Here is a 20,923-nt window from a genome sequence, read left to right as displayed (position 1 = left end):
TTTATATATACCAGGCCCCAACAGTAAAGCATAAGCAGCATTTGGGATCACAGGGTAAAAACACAACGGACTCAAAAGTCAAATGTTAAGTTGAATTTCATTTCAGATACTTACCAACCAAGAATTTTAAATGACAAGAAATAAAAAACAAAAAACCCCAAAAACCTACCAGTACTGGGGCACGACTGAAGAGCACCTGTGATGTGGGGGGCTCGGGTCCTAACTTGAAGGCCACACAAACATCACCCACTTGGACTTGCCCGCAAAGGCCTGCCCCTCAGCACACGGACAGGCCCCGTTCCGGCCACCGGGACCCCTGCCCAGCAGAGCCGAACACCACTGGGGAGGTTAAAGATGGAACGGAGAAGCAAGGAAACACACATTCAGCCTCTGCCCGCTTGTGCTCAATGCTGCCACTAGACTCGCCACACGGCAGAGTCACAGCTCAGGACTCCCTCTCTCCTAAGGGGCAAGACGGATGTGCGTCCCCAAGGGCAGCTCCAATCACGAATCAAACCCAGGATGCTGCGGGACAAGATGGCCACTTCAGAGCTCACGGGGCAGGCATGGGGAGAGACACATGAAGGGAGCTTAGTAGGGAATCTTCAAAATATTTTATTACAAAATACAGTACAGCGTTCATAGAATGTTTCCCAATGTTCTCGAATACACACACGGCTGAATGAAGCACTGCAAGATACCTGGCAGTCGCCCATAGGAATCTAACTTCTAGAATTATTTCAATCCCCGTGGAGTCACAGAAGAAATCTGTAACAGGCAGTGGAATGGAGAGACGGACAGTCACTGGGGCCAGCGGGGCTCCTGACTGCTGATCAAGGACATTGTTTCCTCCGGGGCTTGAAATCCACATCCAGGGCTGACAACCTACCAAACACTGGGACCCAAATCCGTACAAAGACGAGGCAGAGTGGAGAGGAAACAACTCTGGACAACCCAGAAGTCTCTGGCCACTACTTCTTATTCCTGGGTTTTAGCTCTTCGGCTGCATTACGCAGGAAAATGTAATTTTTCTTTTGGGGATTATAAAATTCATGTCCCTAGAGAGGAAGAAAAAACACACACAACAATCTTACCATTAAAAAGCAAAAATTAGCATTTTGTGAGCACTTTGTATATGCCAAGTCCTGTGCTACGTGCACGAAACATAGGTATCTAGGAGAATGAAACAGGTTTATGGAGGGAAAGAAAAGTCAAATGTTAAACAAGTTTAAACTCTGGTTTCAGAGGAAAGGTTAAGGACTTGGTGGAAATCTTGTCCTCGGTGTCCCACTTAGAGGGATGATCTTTTACATATTTTCACTGCTAAGACTCTTCAACCCACCACCATTTCAATACCAAGGCGCCTGCCCGCAGGAGCAAGGCCTCCAGGGAGGGCGGTGGAGGACTGGCTCAGACCTGAGGTTTCACAGAAGAGGAGACATCTGCTCTATGACTTCCGGGGGGGATTAGCCATCCACACAGACCCAGAGAGAAGTGCAAGTACATGTGGTGGTCAGTGTGTGTGCCCGTGGGGAGGCAGAAGGGGAGCTGTGCAACTCTGGGGGAGCCTGGAAATCAGGATGAGGCTAGACTATGAAGGACTGTGAAGGACAGACTGAGGCCTTTGAACATTATCCCCCAGGGAAAAGGAACAGGAGCCACAGAAGTTGTAAGTGGCGTTCACAGTGACAGGACAGTGGAGGAGGGTTGTGGGCAAGGCAGAGAAGTGGGCACCTCAGGTGATCCCAAGACCTGGAAGAGGGAGATGGGAAGGGCCTCTGGCTGCACTCTGCCTCCTCTAATGCAACAAGGTGTTTTATTCTCATCCCTTAACAGATATGCCCAGACGGTTCTGGACGTTTAGCTCAATGGTGACCGTAAGTTCTCATCATAATATACAAAGTGTCCCTTCTGGACGGTTACGTTCGGGCAGCAAGCTCATGACGTTGATCCTATGTGATTACAATTTCATCCTGGAGAGAACTGTCCTTAAACTAAGAACAATGTGAAATTCCCAAAGCAACTCTTTTTAAATTAAAAAGATTATAATTTCAGTAACTCCTACTGTAAGTTGACATTAACTGTTCAGATGGTTCACCTTGAACAGCATTCACAGCAATGAGCTTTCTCACTTCTTTCAACAGACTTCCAATTTTTCAACGCCTGCAACACGCAGCGTCCTGAGCGTGACACGGGCTGAGCACGCGGACCAGGGAGGCCCTTCGAAGAGCCCGTGGAGACACCAAGGCCCCAGGCCCCAGCCTGGCTCCAGCCCCAGCCCGGCAGAACCAGAAAAGGCACCCTTTGTAAGAACCGCGTGTGTGGCCACCATAGGTGGACAGATAAACCCATGGCACCCTGTACCACAGCCCGCCCGGCAGCAGAACGGGACAGGCGAGGGAGCCACTCAGCGTCGGGGGTGAATGCCACGATCCTTACACCGGGAGAAAGCAGCCAGGCCAGAAAGAGTATGTAGTACAGGACTCCTCTGACATAAAACTCTAGAAAACGCAAGCTCATCTATAATGACAGAAAGCAGACCGAGGGTTGTGTGTGTGGGAAGGATGAAGGCAATACACACGGAAACTTCTGGGGGAGATAAAACTGTTATCTTAAAACAACAAGGTTATCTGCACCGTGGTCATGGTTTCCCAGGTACACACAGATGTTGAAACCGACCACCGTGCACTACTGCGCCTCCACGGTACCTCAGCAAAGCAGCTTCGAGAGAAACACAGCACAGCTGCCCGGCTCGCATCGGCACACTCCTGGGGAGAGAGGGCTCGGATGCGGAGGCCAGGCGGGCAGGGGTACCGCAGGTAAAGCCACCAGAGATGGGGACTGCCCAGCTCTTCCGAGAGGGGATCAAAGGTGACACCGAGACCCCAAGTGAACAGTGACTGACTCAAAGGAGGAACCCAGGAGAGGCCGCTAGCCTGGACAATAAAGGACACGTGTGCGGGAATTACAGGAGTTTCATCTCCTGAAGTGAAGGCACGCCATGCACTCATGCTGTCGGGACAGGGACACTGGAAGAGAAGTGGAGAGCGAGCTCAGGAACCAAGTCAGAGACTGAAGGGTCACTGGTTTGCATTGGGAGAACCAGTCAGGCTGGAGCTGACGGGGAAGGGCGGCACCCAGGAGGCAGCCAAAGGAACGGAAGCCAGCAGGTTTTAACCCCCACCGACACGCTGATCAGTCGAGGAAAACAAGGCTTCTCAGCTAGCTTTGGCATGGCCGAAGGCTTGAATGTGTGCTTACAGACGGAGGACCAGGAGCTGGTGGGCAGGGAGAGAAGGTGCTCACAGAAGGAGAAGAGAACAGAGGGGTGTGAGGGAGTCTCGGGCACGTCTGGGATGGGAGGCAGGCACGCGTGCAGGTGAAAGGGAAAGACACTGCGGTGGGCGGGGGACGACGGACAAAGCCCTTTCGGGTGAAGCGGGCGACCTCACGAGTCAGGAACCTGGGCAGCAAGGGCAGGCAAAGTCTGGAAGGCTGCTGTGGAGAGGGGGGCTGGGGGATAGCATAAGAAAAATGAACAAACAATCCAGGAGAACCAGCATCTGAGAAGCAAACACGTGGGCTGGCCGAGAAACATCAGCCGTTAGCCAGCAGCCTGCAGCCCCAATCCCCGAGTCTGCTCCCTTACCACCACGCTGGGATGCCTCAAAAACGCAGCCACGACCCTGTCGGTCCCTAACTCACCTCCCCAGATAAGAAACAAAGCAGCAATGCCTCCAGCGAAAGCCCCATGACCTGGCCCTGCCGCCCCTCCGGCCGCCCTCGCCGTGCCCTCTCACTCTCTGGCAACCGCCTCAGGCCTCACCGAATGACCTAGAGCCTCCTGGAGTAACGGCCTCCAGCTCACCTCTGCTTCTGGCCAGACAATGACCAGACCCTTCCCAGGGGCAGGCTCCCAGGGAAAGGCTCTACAGGTATGATTTCGCGGAGTCCCCACATCTCGTGAGGAAGGCCGGCTATTTCCCTTTGCAGTGACGGGATGGTGACCTGTGAAGGTCACCAGCAAGTCCAGAGAAGAGTCACAACTCAAGCCCAGGCCTTCCGACTCCAGACCCTGGCGCTGCTGCCTTAGAGTGCCCAGCAGGCCTGGGAATGCTCACCTTTGACCAGTCGTAGCTGGAAGCGTAGGCAAATATATTTCCATTGTGATTGAAGCAGCAAGCCGATATCGGTTGATCTAACTGTTCTGAAGTTTTTAGTTTCGTTCTGGCATCTTTGTCCCAAAAGCTGAATCTACCATCAGAACCCACAGTTGCAAGGGTGCCATGGACAGGATGGAACGCGATCCCATTTACCTACAAGGATTAACACGCACGATGAGAAGCAGTGGAGGAGGGAGGGGAAATCAGGTTTGTACCAATACATGCCTCCTGCTTCACTCGGGAAACAAAATGTGTGGACTGCCGCTTCCTGACTGCCGGCGGCCCGCAGATCGAAGGAGAAACCAATCGCACTTCTGGAATCAACGACCAGCCCACAACCGAATCATGTCTCTTGTTACGAACACAAGTTAGCCAAAGTTAACAAGTATGTAGCCAGGGACGCCAAAAAGCGGACCTCAGGGAAGTGCCTTTTCTTTTGCAGCAATCAGCAACTTCTCGTTTTACTACGTATGAACAGTTGGGCAGCACTCAGAAGGAGGGGAAGGCCCTCCTGAGAGAGCCGTCCACTCGCACTCGGCAGCAGATAGAGAGCAAAGATGGTCAATGTGGACAGAAAACCAGGGCCCACAGCGTAAGCCATCGATCTCTGTCTGTGAACGTGCACAGACAGAATGAGCTTTCCTGGCCCCGCAATGACTCAGCCACCCACCTCCAAGTCTAGTTTCTAGATGTGTTCTCAAGGTCAAAGTTTCTAAAAACGTACCGCATAGATGTCCTGAGGAGCTGAGGTATTGGTTCCATTCGAGCGGTGACATTTGAAGGTAAAATTATCTTTGGCACTGAAAAGCAAAGGCTCAACTAAGTTTTCCTTTCTGAAAAAGTCTCAAGTGAAAATTTGCAAGCAAAATCAAGCCCACTTACGGATTTGGGGGGTTGATGTAGTGAATAGCAACCCTGCCCTCAATGCTTCCCAGGGCAAAGCCAGTCGGCTTGTTCTGTTTGTCTTTAAAAATAGCCACACATCGATGCTACGGTTGGAAAGGAAAAAACTGTATGTTATCACAATGTAAAATACAAGATTTCATAACAAAGTGAAGGTACATAATGTTTACCTCATTTTGGGGTGACCCAAAGGAGGGTCTCCTGGACTCTACAGAAGATCCCACAAAAGAGCCCATGACCCAGCCACCAGGGGCAGAGGAGCAGAGACCAGGGCCTGGGTCCTCACTCCCTCCTTCTGGTCATGACAACCTGGCCTACTCCAGAGGCCCACCCACACCCTACCCAAACTGAGGTCTTATCTTGCGTGAGCTCAGGAGGCATGGGGGCAGGACCAGAGCCTGGGGATGAAGCCATAGAAGATGAAGGTAAAGAGCACTTTCTGTTACTGTGACCCTTGCTAGAGCACGTATGTCCTAAGTAAATGGCAAAAATATGCTAGCTCTGTTTCTATACCATTTGCCTTTTTTTGAACAACAAGCCCATTACTTTTGTGAGTGGAAAGAGAATTAATGAAAAGAGGCAAAAGCCTAGAAGTCCCATGCTCAGCACAGGCTCTAATACACAACACAGAGACCAGCAACTGCACACCTTTGAGGGGCCCCATTTACAAGAACACAACCACACAGTGACCCTGTGCTAATGCTGAGGGCATGGCTCAGCAAACGAGAGGTCAGGGTGTCTGGCACAGGCAGCAAGAAGTGAAGCCAGTCAGACTAGGTTTTATCGAGGAATCTGGGATCTATCCAAAGGGAAGTGAGGAGTCAGTGCTGGGTTTTTAAGCAGAGATGTGGCAGTCAGATGTGCCACTATGAGAGAGCCCCCTGACCCACGCATGGAGAATGGATCAAAGGTGGGCCGAGATCTAAGCTCTTACACTCACGCAAGGAGACTCAGATTAGATGCAGAAGGAGGGAAGGAACAAAATGAACAGATTCCAGACCACCTGTAGGGCAGGAGGGAAGCTGGGGGTCAGCGAGACAGAAGGAGGAGGAGCAGAGCAAGGAGGACACCCGGATTTCCAGCAGACAGAGCAGGTGGAGCTCCCACCTCACGAGCCGCAGAGTGCACGGCGGGGGGGTGGTGGTGGGGGTGGCCGAGGGTGGGAGGGCAGGAGCAGGTTAAGGCTGTTCACTCAGCGAACAGCTGCAGAACCCTTCTACGCATCAGACCTGCCTCTAGCAGCTGGGGACAAGGTGGCAACAAAGAGAAATCTCTGCTCCCGCAAGTCTATATTGCAGTGGGCAACATGAGACAGAATACGTGACACATGTTATGCGGAGATCTATAAAACATATACATACACACACAGTTTGGGGGAAAACAGCCAGGGAGAAGCCTGAAGAGAGGTAACATCTAAAGGTCTGTAGAAAGCAGTCCCGGGTTTAGTGTGAGATACTGCTGGGCTGAGACGCTGGGAAGACACGCAAGGCGGCTGTCAGACTGTAGGTGTCCATGCAGGGATCCCAGAGGGGAGGTCTGTTGGGGATCGGAGTCCCCGGCCCACAAGGTATACTAAGTGACAGCAAGGTCAAGAGATGAGGTTCTGCTTCAGTAGAGAAGGCGGCGGGCAAGGGCAGAGGCCTGGGGAACCCCAACATGCAGCAAGAACCAGCAGGGAAAACGAACTAGCCACCGGAGAGGCAGGGGGTAAGAGGTGGGCATTACAGAGGCCAGGGACAGGGTGTTTCAGAACATGTAAGAACAGTGGTGAATGCTGCTCTGCTGAGCTGAGGGCTGGTCAGCGTTCACTGGAATTATGGATGAGGAAGCCATTGGTGGCCAAGCAAAAACAGTTTCAGCAGAAGTCTCAGCGAAGTCGGGTGAGAAATGAGTGGGAGGTAAGGAAACCAAGAAAGCTCATGTGAGATGCTTAGCTGCAAAGGAAAAGGAGTCCAGGTGGTACGGCAGGATGTGGGGCAAGAGAGTCTGTTTTCTAGGATGAATGAGACTGGAGCACGTGTCCGTGCTAGTGGTGCCAATGGCGGGGGGGCGGGGGGAGAGGTGGCACGAGTGTCCAGACACCCCCAGAGGAGGGGGGTAAACCATGGCGCCCCACCACAAAACGGCCTTCACAGAGCACAGACCTCACCTAACTGGCAGGAGAAAGGCAAGGGAAGATGCAGGTACAGGCAGACTTCTAGATTCCCCAGAAGACGACAAGAAGTTCCCCGCCACTATGTTCTCCGAGCAGGAGCTGAGCTGATCGGCTGAGACAATGGCTAGCGGAGGGAGAGCCTAGGAGTCAGAAGAGAGTGAAGAAAACCGAGGAGTCTGTGGCAGGTGGGGAGACTGCAGGAAAAAGCCTGGTGTTGTGCGGGCAGAGCTGAGGCTGGACGCTAGGACCCGACAGAGCCCATCCACGAGGCTCACGACTGTACGCAGCAGCGAGTAGCCCCCAGGGGCACGTCCGGAGACGAGAGAGGAGTCAGGCTCCTCCAGGGATGGACAGCATCTACTCACAAAATACATGTGCTTGTGTCCTTAAACTCACCCCTTAGAAACTACTTCAAGGCGTCTGAAAGTACAACGGTATTCCACACGTGACACGTACAAAGTACATGCTTCCTGATCGGACATGCGACTCACCTGATGTTTCAGTGGAGATTCTATCCTCCTGAATTCAGAAGGTTGATTCTCTAACTGGTAGACAATCAGTCCTCTCTCTGCAGTTGCCACCACGGCCATAGGGTAGATCTAGGGAATGGAGGGAAGCAGAGACATGCTTAAAACGAAGGAATGTGGGGGCGCCTGGGTGGCACAGCGGTTAAGCGTCTGCCTTCGGCTCAGGACGTGATCCTGGCGTTATGGGATCGGGCCCCACATCAGGCTCCTCCGCTATGAGCCTGCTTCTTCCTCTCCCACTCCCCCTGCTTGTGTTCCCTCTCTCGCTGGCTGTCTCTATCTCTGTCAAATAAATAAATAAAATCTTAAAAAAAAAAAAAATGAAGGAATGTGGGGCACCTGGGTGGCGCAGTCGTTAAGCGTCTGCCTTCGGCTCAGGGCGTGATCCCGGCCTTCCGGGATCGAGTCCCACACCGGGCTCCTCCGCTGGGAGCCTGCTTCTTCCTCTCCCGCTCCCCCTGCTTGTGTTCCCTCTCTCGCTAGCTATCTCTCTATCAAATAAATAAACAAAATCTTAAAAAAAAAAAAAAAATTTGGAATGTATTTTTTTAATACCAAAATATTAGATCCATGTTTTTAGACTCACAAAAATAAGTCTGAATCTTTTAAAGTTTAAAAATCCTATATCACAACATTTTTCGTGAAAATCTAGGGAAATAATTATTTGAAAGTAGAACATCCGTTTTTAAAAGACTCATTTTTTAAAACTATAAAATATAGGATTATTTTTAAAAAATACTGAGGAATAGAGAAGAAATAAAAATCACCTACACCACCCTTCCAAATGCTGACGTTAATGTCATGCCGTTTCCCCTGGGGCTTCTCTGGCACCATGCATGCACATGTAGTGTGTTCCTATATAATTCATATCCTTCACTCAAGGCGCGTATTCCGAGAATACTAGCAGCTGCTGTCCAATATTCCCTCAAACGAGTTCATTTCACCTCACTGGTCTTGTTGGCTCATCAGGCCACATCCAAGCTTTCATTACACTATACAGAACATCTGCGTCTTTATTTTTCTTATGATAAATTCCTAGAAGTGGAATTACTGGCCGTTAGCACAAAACTTTAAGGCTTATAACCAAATGGACAGAGAAAGTTCTTCAGTTTCTCTTCCACTCAGACAGTCCCCAAAGATCCAACGCCACACCACACAGTTATTGCCCACTTTCCTACAGCCGCCAATAAATGTTATATATTGAGGGCACACGGCTCCCTGCACATGTTCAAATAACAAATGACAAAAAAACTTGACAACCAGTATTTAGTATTTGGAGACAAACGCAGCACAAAAATCTCCTGATTTAATATGACTGAGGCAATCTGAACTATACCTTCTGTGTACTGATTTTTCAAGTTAGAGGAATTTTTAGATTACCCTCTAATTGCAAGACGTCATAAAGTAAGAAATTTGTATTTCTCTTAAAATGATATATATTGTTAGAAATTCCTTACCACATCAGCACAGTAACATCTTTCCGGGAGCTGCAAAACCATCATAGGATTTGATGATCGTGTATCCCAAAACTAAAAGAAAAAAAAAAAAAAGCCAGTAAGTGACCATTCAGAGCTATAGTTCAAACAGTGTAGAATTAACGTCCCTCCTAGTCAGGCCACGCTGTCCCCTCACTGGTCTATCATACCTTCAGAGTCTTATCCCAACTCCCAGTCATCACACAACTGTAGTTTGGTGCTTTGATCCAATGTATGGTTTTCACAGGAGCATCGTGCTTGCAAAACAAAACCAAAACAAATCAAGATAAATGTAACTACGTGCTACGCAGCTTCAGTTCTGGAAGCTCAAAGAGAAGGTGCAAACTTAAATACTGAGGTCACACCAAACGAACACCGAGGATATCCCTTACCAATGACCGTGACATTCAACTTAACCTAAGAACATGTATCTACTTTCCATCCTGACAAACATTAATTTTATCTTACCCATAATGAGAGTCAAAGTAAGCCCCTCCCCAGGGAGATACTCAGAAATAACTAGGAGGGAACTCTACCAATTTCATTTATTGACGGTGACGTGAATGAAGAGATCAAAGAGATGCTTCTGGCACACATACTGTGAGCTCGGTGAAGGTAATGCCTTTCCAAAAATGGTTTCGTGTCAAGAGGCCCCCCCTTCCTGACCAGGTCAGACCCTCTGGTTCTCGCTTCCCCGAGCTTCATTACTTCTGCCCTTCATGCCTGCTGTTCCTGGTAGACTAAAAGCTCCAGGGGCTTACTCACTGCTGGGTCTCTACCCCTACCGGCAGTGCCTGGCACAGAGAGGGCATTCACTAAATACTCGTCGAATGAACCAGTGTCCAATGCAGTTGGTAAAAGGCAAGCCCCACATGGCTGTCAGAATGTCAAACACATGAATGTTGAGGCCCACTTGGAACATCTGTCTTTGATAGGCTTTAATGTCACTAACTCCTTAGGACCCCATCCTCACTTACACACATATGGAAGATCCAAGACAGACCATCTGTGAAACGCCAGTAGGAATAAGAATGGTTATCACCCTGGTGTTACTCTGATGCTAAAGAGCTTTCTGGAATTAAGTCTAAATGACCTGGTAAAGTCAACTACACTTTTTCTATACTAGAGAATTAGAATTTAAAAGTCATCACAAGCCCAGGCACCAGCCTTTCTGTACACAGTGTTTATTACCTGTGCTATCTGTATTGCTTGATTACTGTTGAGGTCCCACATTTTGGCAGTTTTATCACATGATGCTGTAAATACTTTGCTCCCATCCTAAAAGAAAATCAAGAATCTGTCATTCTAAAAAAATAAATAAAATTTCTATCTGTATGTTAGGTTGATCATACTGAAGGTTTTGTTTTGCAATTTTTATTTTTCTAATTCTTTGGGGACCAGTGTATTATAAACTCCACTGTCATATACGAAACACACTTTCACCCCTATTTCTTTATTACTAATTTATTTTTCTAAGACATACCAAATAAACAGGATAAAAAAATTCAAACAAATCTGAAGTTATACAGGGAAAATGAAGTCTCCCACCCCTGACCTGCTCCTTCCTCACGGGCCACTGACTACCTTCCAAGAGTAGTTTTTGCAAATCCTGCATCTATACGTAGTACCGGGGGTCACTTACACATTTTTTTCTTATTCTAGTTAATTTCTTTTTTTTTTAAGATTTTTGTTTATTTATTTCACCAGCGGGGGGTGGGGTGGGGGTGGGAAGAGCGTGTATGAGCACACAAGCAGGCAGGGCAGTAGGCAGAGGGAGAGGGAGAAGCAGGCTCTCCGCTGAGAAGAGAGCCTGACATAGGGCTCGATCCCAGGACCCTGGGACCATGACCCGAGCCAAAGGCAGACACTTAACAAACAGCCACCCAGGCACCCCAGCTTCAAGCCTTTTTTGATCAATTTCAAGCCTTCACAAAAGTTACAAGAATAAAACAATGAACACCCATAAACCCTTCACCTAGAATCACCAATGGTAAACATTTTGCCACATTTAGTGCATCATTCACCCTCTGTATACACACATATGCATCTATTATCATATGTTTGTTCGGCTCTGTATCTAACAGCATTCTAAAGTGCACACCATGAAACTACACTAATTTTCAATAATCATTGGTCCTATGAAAACTACAGAACAGCTTAACAAATTAGTAATCATTGTGTAGTGGTTTTAAAGATACTCAAATATAGAACTCAAAAATTAGGTCATACATGAAGAAGCACAAGGTAATTTTTAGAGAAAAAACTAAATGGAAAGTCTAGACCAGTGGCTAGCAAATTTCTTCTTAAAGGGCCATTTACTTAGGGAATATTTTAGTCTTTATAGGTCTCTGTTGCAACTCCTTAACTGTTATAGTAGCTTGAAAGCAACCATACATGCTACGTAAATGAATGAGTGTGGCTGTGTGCCAATAAAACTTTATTTACAAAAATAGGCAGTGGGCTGTATCTGGCCCATGGGCCATAGTCAGATGACCAGTGTGCTAAATTATCTCATTTCTGATTCCAAGGCTCCAAGATTTACTGCCATTCCTTAGCAAAAATTTCTTCTGATATAAAGTCACCTGTTCTCCAACTAAAAGAAAAGATAAAACCTGCTTCTCGATCAGTGAAGTTATAAGGGTAACTCCATAAGTCCTTAGAGAAAGATAGCCATGGATGTAGTGGGCTACCCTGAGCAATACACTGGCCTCTCCTACCAGCTGTAGCCAGCACTACGGAGCAGCAGCGTGCCAGACCCCAGCAGCACACAGACATGGAGGCCAATCTAGCGGAAGGCCAGGGCAGAGAAACAGTATTTCCACGTGCTCTCCAGCCAGCTGCTCTCCACACTGCGACGGCCGCACAGTGACCCATGTCCTTACAGTGCCGAAGAATCACCTTCACCGAGTTTGGGTTTCATGCCTCACAGGTAACCCTAACTCCGGCTCTTTCGTGCATCTGTGCGGCTGCTACGTGTGTGGCTTCCTCTCGCGAATGCTCTCCCCCCTCCCACACTAGCCCATTTCCCTCCCTGTAAGCCTCTGAGGAAGGCTGTCAAGCACATGGGCTCTGGAGCCAATAAGGTCTGGGTCTGGGCCTAGACTCAGCCATTCAGTATGTCCCCTCAGACAAGTCTGTCAACTAACCCCGTGCTAGCCACTTTATGCAGATGCAGTCTAGCTGCCACAACGTTCTACTACCTGCAATTCTGTCTGTCTGTCCTGACAGACCAGGAGTTCCATGAATATGGCATTTGCCCACCTTGCCTCCTTCGCTTTCCACCCTATCCGCAGGCCTTTAGCATACTAGAGGAGCCTGATAATTATCTGCATAATTAAATATCATCTGTTGTAATAATTATTACCTTCATCTTACAAATGAAGAAACAGAGAGATTAAGTAACCTGCCGAAGTCAAAATCCTGAAGAGTAAGAGCCCGCATCTTAACTTCGGCCTGAGCTGGACGACACAATGCTCTCAAAAAGCCACAGGCACACCGTTCATTCCTCTCTTAAGATTCAGTTCAACTTGTCCCCTCAGTGAGGCCTTCACGGCATGCCTCCCAAAATTTATAGCTGCTTTCTGTGTTCCCCACAAGCCAGCACCAGGACATCCCGCCCCTCTCAGAGCTCGGCTCACTATAGGAGAACCCGTCATTACCGTGTTTGATTCCTCCATTAGAAGACGCACAACTTGGAAGAAGGAAATAGGCTGTCTTTATTTTTAGAAATGCCAACAGCCACTCAGTAACATGTGGGCAATGGAATTCTGTATCCGTTAATTCTACTTCTTACCCTACTTTGTAAGAAACTTTACATTCTGACCCATTACCCAATCGTAAAAAAAGACAGGCAAAATAAATCAGAAAAATCTTCAACTTACTCAAGTTGCTACTTTTCCACGTGTAAACTAAAAATAAGTTGTATATGTAATAAATGCATCACTTTTCAAACTGTTATCACAGATCTATTATTAATCTCATAACAACCCAGATAGGTCAAGAAAACATTTTTCAGATGACAGAAATGCTCAGAGAAGCCTATCACAGCTCATGATGAAAACTGGAGCAATTCTGGCTCCTAAACCCTCTCGAAAAATTTATAAATAGAATCACTTGTTAGTTATAAATTAAGTAAGATCACATAAATGTGTGGTGTCATCTGAAAATGACAACATAAAATACAAATAGTTTGGCAATTTCTCAAAGTTAAACATACACGTAACATACGACACAGCGCTCCCACTAGTAGATAATCACCCAAGAGAAACGCAAACTTTTGTTCACAGAAAATCCAGTGCACAATTGTTTACGGCGGCATTATCTATAATGACCAAAATGGGAACCAATCCAAATGTCTTTCTGGTGGCTGGGTGAACAAACAGCGACACATCCACACAATGGGACACTGCTCAGCAGGACAAACTACTGACATAACGACCGGCATGGTCTCAGGTGCATTCTACTGAGTGAAAGCGGCCTGACTCCAAGGTGACACGATACAGGACTACGCACGTGACATTCTGGGACAAGCAGAACCACAGGGTCAGAAGACACGCTGGTGGTTTCCAGCGGCCAGGAACTGAGGAGCATCTAAAGGGCAGGAGGGAATCTGGGGCAGATGTTCTGTATTCTGACAAGTCTACGCATTTCTCAAAACTGACAGATCTATACACTAAAAAGGTTCAATTTTATTGTCTGCAATTCATATCTAATGAGTCTGACTAAAAATTACATATAAGGCCTGGGAGGGGCCTGGAGGCTTAGCTTCCTCATAAGGGAGGTACATCTTCTCTGCCCCTGTCACTCAGGCCCTTGTGTTCTTGCCTCTGCTGGGTGCAGTCACGGGGCAGCGGTGGCAGAAGGGAGAGAAAGGCTGAGCTGTCAACGCACTGGCTCCTCCTTTACCTAGGGGATAGTCCCCTTTACAGCCATAGCTCTTGCTGTGGCTCACCACTTACCTTCCTTTCGGCTGCACCTTTGTGAAGGGCCCCTTCGTTAAATTCTCCCCAATCAATAACAAAAGCTCAGAGCCAAATAAACTTGAACATATTTGCTTATACTATTGATGTTCAGGATTTGGGAGGAAAAAGAGAATTCCAAAAACCCAAAAGACTTCAAACGCCTATTAACAGAAAAGGATTCTTTTTTTCTCTAGGATTTACTTTCTGGAATACTAAACTTCTAATTTTAAAATGACATAAATTCATGGCATAAAGGTAGGAAGGGCTTCCAGAAATTATTCAACTGTTTGCTTAAGGTAATGTGTCAATAAAATAATGAACTTTTTATGCAAGAAAAACTTTCCAATAAACTAAAACTAACGTTAACTGACTATATTAGGAATGTCAATAAATTGTTATACTGAATATAAACTACAAACTATACTACTACAAACTATAAACTTAGAATTCCAACAACGTGTATACATACATGCTATTTGTTTTTTTTTTTTTTTTTAAAGATTTTATTTATTTATTTGACAGAGACAGAGACAGCCAGCGAGAGAGGGAACACAAGCAGGGGGAGTGGGAGAGGAAGAAGCAGGCTCACAGCGGAAGAGCCTGATGTGGGGCTCGATCCCAGATCGCCGGGATCACGCCCTGAGCCGAAGGCAGACGCCCAACCGCTGTGCCACCCAGGCGCCCCCATACATGCTATTTGTGATTCAGGTTATGTAAAAGTAGAAATATATAAATACTCCAGATAACACGTCATTTTATGTTGCAGAAAATACGAAAAATGGAAAGAAACTTACATCGCTCCAGCAGACATCTAACACAGGCCCCGTGTGCATCTGCTGGGCTTTTGGAATCGTCTGTCCACTATCTTGAACTTCCCAGCAGCGAACCTACAGTAATAGGACAAATTAATGCAAACATAGCAACTCGTGACATTCTACATGCATTTAACACCAGTACTGGGGTGCACTACTGGGGTGCAACTTAAATATACAGGAACTTCTCATATCAACCTAATTATCTAACTTTAAGAATAAAGCAATTGAGGGCTGCCCGGGTGGCACAGTTGGTCAAGTGTCCAACTCGCAGTTTCAGCTCAGGGCATGATCTCAGGGTGGTGGGATGGAGCCCAGTGCTGGGCTCTGTGCTCATCTCACAGTCTGTTTAAGACTCTCGCCCTATGCCCCTCCTGTTCACGCTCCCTCTCTAAAATAAATAAATAAACTTAAAAAAAAAATAAAGCAATTGGAAAGTCGACTAAAGTAGCTATTTTCCCATTCCTATTTTCAAGCCATCAGAATATACAAATTCTTTTGCTTCCGCCTGAAACTGCGAATAAATTTCTCATCACATCTATGAGATGTATTTTTCAATCATTACCATTCAGAGAATCAAGACCAAAGGGGAAACTTACCTTTCATCTCTGAATACTATGGTTTTTCACATATTTTTTTCCTGATTATAAATGTAATCCACTTTACTTAAGAGATTTTGTAAATGTGACAAGAAAATAAAAAAGCACCTTAATCCCACCACAGACTATAGTTATTAGCTCATTGTGCTTTCAGTGTTTCTATGCATATATTTTCTTCAAAACACTAGATTACAGAGTACCTTCACTCTTTTAATTGAAACTTTTCTCCCTTGCATTAACTGCCATTGAACATTCTTCTAACATTTTCAGCAGTGAATCATGTGAAGTCTTTCCAGAAACATGTAGAAACCAAACCTGTTCAACCATGACTACCTTCCTCCCCCTACTGTTCTCCCCTCACCCCCCGCTGCCACCCTCCGCTGCAGAAAAATCTTTTCCAAACTTTTAAAATGGTTTTCCAGCACACAAACATACCGTAAAATACATTATTTGATATTACACTTTTCAAAACTTCCACTAGCATGAAGACTTTTTAAAATGAGGTTGGGACGCCCTGGTGGCTCAGTTGGCAAAGCATCTGCCTTCAGCTCAGGTCATGATCCCAGGATCTTTGGATCAAGTGCCACATGAGGCTCCTTGCTCAGCAGAGCGGTGAGCCTGCTTCTCCCCCTGCCTGCCGCTCCCCCTGTTTGTGTGTGCTCTGACAAATAAATATTTTAAATGAAATAAAATACAATGAGGCCATATCAGGCAGTGGCTAGGAGCACAGATCCGGGGTCATACTGCTGGGTCAGCATCCTGGCTGCTGCTCCCTTAGATGCGGGACCTGGGCCAGTTATTCTACATCTCTAGGCTTCACATCCTGCATCAGAAGATGGAGAGCACAGTAGGATCACAGTGCTTTAGCTCTTTAGAGATTCATTCAGTTATGCACCTAAAGTACATTACTGGAGACCTTCCTCAAGCCCCAGAGGGGAATTACTGAGATGCAGGGTATAAACTTAAGGATTTCTGATAAATATTGCCAATTAGCCTTCAGAAGAGCTATATCAATTTACATACCTACCAGCGGTACATGTAAGGTCTCAGCTTTTCTTTGCTGGAACCAACTGTTATTCTTTTAAACTTTTCATTTTGTTAACTTGATAGAGTCTATCACAGGAGTTTGAATTTATCTGCTCATGAGTGTGGCCGAATGGTTCAAGTTCACACTAATGGGCCATCCGCACTCCTTCTGCTAAGTGCCTCTTCACATCCTTCACTTATTTTTCTACCGGAGTTTTTATCTTTCCTTTTGTACACTATGATTTCTTGTCTTCCTTTTTGTACACAATAGGTTAAATGTAATGTCTATGCAGGATTTGTGCTATATCCAAAGTTTAACATTTGCCTTAAGAACATTTTCAGGATACCCAGAAGTTTATGTATACCACCACGGATAACAGTCATTCTCAATGACACTACATCTGATCTGGGAATCCATGTCAAGTCACTGAACTAGAGTAGGAATTTTTGAGTGATGCAGATGATCATGCTTTCTTAACAAAAATCAGTGTAACAAGTGATGTCTGCCCACTCAGAAGGGTCACACCCTTTCGCTGATTTCTTTTAAAAAGCCATGAATAAGCTTTAGCTCTGCTTCTTCACTTGGGAAAGAATGAAGCCAAATGGAAAGCTAACCTTGCCCATACAAAGAGATAAGACTTCTAGACCATGCACGTTAAGGAGCACTTACATCGTTAGCCCAGGATCCTGCAATAAGAAAGTTCCCAGGCAAGGTTGGTGGGCTGAAAGATAGACAACCAATGCTGTCATCGGGAGAGGATGTTACTTCAATATCCTGGGGGGGGGAAATCAATGTTACAATGTATGCATCATCAATTTCATTCAAAATTGTTTTCTTCCTCATTGAACACTCATGGTGGACTTTTCTTGTGCTAAGAACTAAGTGAACTGGACCTTTCTTACTTTGATCCAAAAAAGGAGTAATAAGCCAGTGGAAGGGCTAGCACTGCTGGGACTTGAAGCAGCACTCTCAATGAAATGCCCATGATGATGTTTTCCACGTGATGGTGCACCGGTTCACTCTGGCCCCAAAGTGCTTGATCAGAGTCACTGCCTGCCCCCACCCCAGTGGAAATTCTAATTCAATAGTTGTGGGCTGGGCCCTGGGAATACACAATTTTAACAAGCACCTCAGTGACTTAAGTGATGAATAAAGTCAGGGGGCACAGGACACTAGTGAAGGGGAGACCGTTTCTGTGCTCCAAGTTTGAGAAAGTGGACTAGACCAATTTTCAGAGCTTTTGCCCCAAGCTATCTGGATTTCTCTCACTCTGGGAAACCCTGGCCTGTAACTTCCTCGAAGTCCCGTGAAGCTCCATGTAGTACCTTCATAGGGTTGTGGTTATCTGTGCTTGTGCTGCCAAACATGCTGGTCCCACTAGTTCCAAAACCTGAGGTTGTTCCAAACAGACTCATTTTGATCCTAAAAAATAATGGAAAATGTTAAAGGACAGGTCCTTTCTTCAGTAATCACTGAGAGCTAATATAAAGCTAATTAAGTCACACAAGGGAAAAAAGACTCTATGATGCCAGGTTTCTCTCCTCCAAGGAGATCTAAATATGTGATACTAGGAGCACCTGGGTGGCTCAGTCGGTTAAGGGTTTGCCTTCGGCTCAGGTCATGATCCCAGGGTCCCAGGATCAAGTCCCACATCAGGCTCTCTACTCAGCGGGAAGCCTGGTTTTCCCTCTCCCTCTGCCTGTGGCTTTGCCTACCTATGCGCGCACACCTGCGCTCACACTCTCTCTTGCGAGCTCACTCTGTCAAATAAATAAAATCTTTAAAAAATGTGATAAGTGCTTTTTAAATATGAACTATTTTAGGATAGTTTTTATTTATAAAAAATTGTAAAGATAGAGTTCCCATACACCCCACATCCAGTTTCCTTATTTCCTTCTTACATTTGTCACCATTAGTAAAATACACTACAGCAAAGTACTTGTCAATCAACAGCTAGAAGATAAATTCACTCCTCTTACATAATTTCAGACCCTGAGCTTAGAACCAGGAATACAGCAGTAAAATAGGAGAAGGCCCCACTGCTCCAGGTCATCACTCAGTGATAATTTACTTTCTTTTTACTAATTTCTCTGGTTTAGGTAAATATCTCCACATGGAGTTACTAAGAAAAGCAATCAGTCCTGGCAAAGATTCAGCAATTTCTCTGTAGAAGGAGTTTTAAAAAGTAATCCACTTTGGTGTAACTGAGTACCAAAAGGTCTGCTATTATGTTGTGGACAACACAGAATGGGAAAATTGTTAGGGATTCTGGAAAGGCATTTGGGATTCCCAACTTCATGAAGAAAATGAGTGCAGATACCCTGGTCAAAGGAACAGCTCTGAGCATGTTAGTAGCTCGGAAAGCAACCTTGTGAGAGGAAGCGGTGTGTGCCAACTCCCTGTGCCTCAAATGTTAGAGGTGCACTTGGAACACCAGTTAACTGCATGAGTGAACACGGGAATAACAAGGCTTCTGCAGTCAGAGTCTAGGAACTAGCTATGTGGCTTTGGTCAGGTTATTTAGCCTTGATTTCCTCATTCACAAAAAGAAAGTCACTAACATCCAGTTCACGGAATCATGAAAACCAAGTGAGCTCGCATGCCCGGTGCCTGAAAATTCTTCTGTTCCTTCCCTCTCTTCAGCTATCAAGTTGGGAGAGAACATTTCTGCCATTTGGGATGAACTTAGGGAATTAGCAGGGGTCATTCAAGTATTAGTTGGCTGATGTGGACCACACGTTATACAGGGCATAGGGAACCTTCAAGAAGTTCAGAGGACACGTGTACACCTCAAACCAATCTCCGAACCTGAGCCGCTTGCTACATCCCAGCCTCTTCGGTTCTGGGGGCATCCTTTCCGCCTGTGAACACAGCAAGCTCAGCCCTGCCCTGCAGCATTCCTACTATCTCTGTTCCTTCAGCCTGGGATGATTCGCTCTCCCCCAAATTTGTCTCAGTCTGAATCTTCAGATCCCAATTCAAAAGTTGTCTCCTGAGAAGGTGGGGCGGTGGGGTGGTGATGGAAATGTTCTCGAACTGCACTGGGGGTGATGTTTACAAAACTGTATTGAACTTCCCAAACTCATCAAAAGGTCCACTTTAAATGGGTGATAGCAGGTAAGGTGTACTTCAATAAAGCTGTTAGACCTACCTTTTTCAAAAAGGTCACCTCCTGAGAGGCTCCCCTGCCTTCCTGATTTAACATATCCAACCTCAGATAACACCACCCTGTTTTCTTCTTAGCACCTGTCACGACCTGGTATTGTGTGCAATCAACCTCTTCCCCAGGAAAACATCAGCTCCAAGAACAGAGGGCGGTCTGGACGCCTCTCTAAGAGACACCCGGCCCTCGGCAGGGTGCCTGGGCCAAGTCAGCTTGTATTTAACAGACACTTGCCTGGGGGCAGCGTGTCTCTGTGTTTACAGTAAATACTTGCAAGAGGAGGACAGAAACAAAGAACAGACTAGTTTCAGAGGTAAGTGCAACCAAGAAAGGTAAATGTGGGAGAGAACGAGAGACCGAAGGGGACGGATGCCCTTCCGTAGAAGGGTCACGGAAGGCTTCTCCGAGAAGGTGGGAGCATGTGTCTGATAAGCCAGACGTGTTAACTGGGAAGGGCAGAGACGACAGACGCTGCTATCAACTCTGTGACCCTTCCCGGTGCCTCAGTTTCCCCAAGAGAAAGAAAAGGGGTTTAGACCCGAGGTGACCCCAGAGCCCCTCCCAGGGGCCAGTAATGAAGCTCGCTAACCGGCCGGCCGGCGCCCAGGTGCCTGGCTGCTGGGCGCACTCCAGCTGGGGGCCGGCGTCGCAGGCGCCATGGCGGCGGGGAGCGAGGGAGGCCGCACGGGGCCTACCTGAGAGTCACGCCGCGGCGGGGAGTCGGTGGCAGGCAGCGGAAAGGACTCGGGAGCCTGCGAACCCTCTCGGGCGCGGAGGAGGCGAAGGCGAGCTGCCGCGCATAGAAACCCCAAGGCCGAAATAACCTCGCGCGGGTGGAGGAAACTGCCCCAATTACCACGGAGCCACCGCGCAGGCGCCTCGGAGCCACTTCCTGTGTCGCCCGGAAGGCACGGAAGAAAGAAAAAAGCTTCCCCTCCCACGAGGCGATGGCACATGCGCAGAAGCACCATTGACGCCAAAAAGGAGTCCCAGTGCCAGCAATTTGCGGATTGGTCGAAAGTTGGTGGGGCCGCCTGCATGTTACCAAGCGACCGTTTTGATAAATTCGCAGCCCCGCTGATGGCGGATCGCTAGTATTTTCTCTTGAGAATTAGAAGTCTAGCATATTTCTGATTCC

The 20,923-nt window shown here is 47.0% G+C and overlaps 1 protein-coding gene across 1 annotated transcript; it reads right to left on the bottom strand.

The window, feature by feature from the left end:
* Positions 1–599: 599 nt before the first annotated feature.
* Positions 600–20,674, bottom strand: RAE1 (ribonucleic acid export 1). The gene is made up of 12 exons (XM_040638498.1): positions 20,481–20,674; positions 17,948–18,044; positions 17,292–17,396; positions 14,979–15,071; positions 10,415–10,501; positions 9,394–9,480; positions 9,206–9,277; positions 7,713–7,820; positions 5,046–5,152; positions 4,888–4,963; positions 4,122–4,316; positions 600–1,058 (listed from the first exon to the last, which is right to left on the bottom strand). The coding sequence occupies exons 2-12, from the start codon at positions 18,035–18,037 to the stop codon at positions 972–974; spliced, it is 1,107 nt and encodes a 368-aa protein (XP_040494432.1). The 5' UTR covers positions 18,038–18,044; positions 20,481–20,674; the 3' UTR covers positions 600–971.
* Between the last annotated feature and the right edge of the window lie 249 nt (positions 20,675–20,923).

The sequence above is a fragment of the Ursus maritimus genome, unplaced genomic scaffold (assembly GCF_017311325.1).
Source record: "Ursus maritimus isolate PB19 unplaced genomic scaffold, ASM1731132v1 scaffold_22, whole genome shotgun sequence".
In the NCBI taxonomy this organism is placed as follows: Eukaryota; Metazoa; Chordata; class Mammalia; order Carnivora; family Ursidae; genus Ursus; species Ursus maritimus.
The sequence above is the reverse complement of the archived record's forward strand: the minus strand, read 5'-3'. Positions and strand labels throughout refer to the sequence as shown.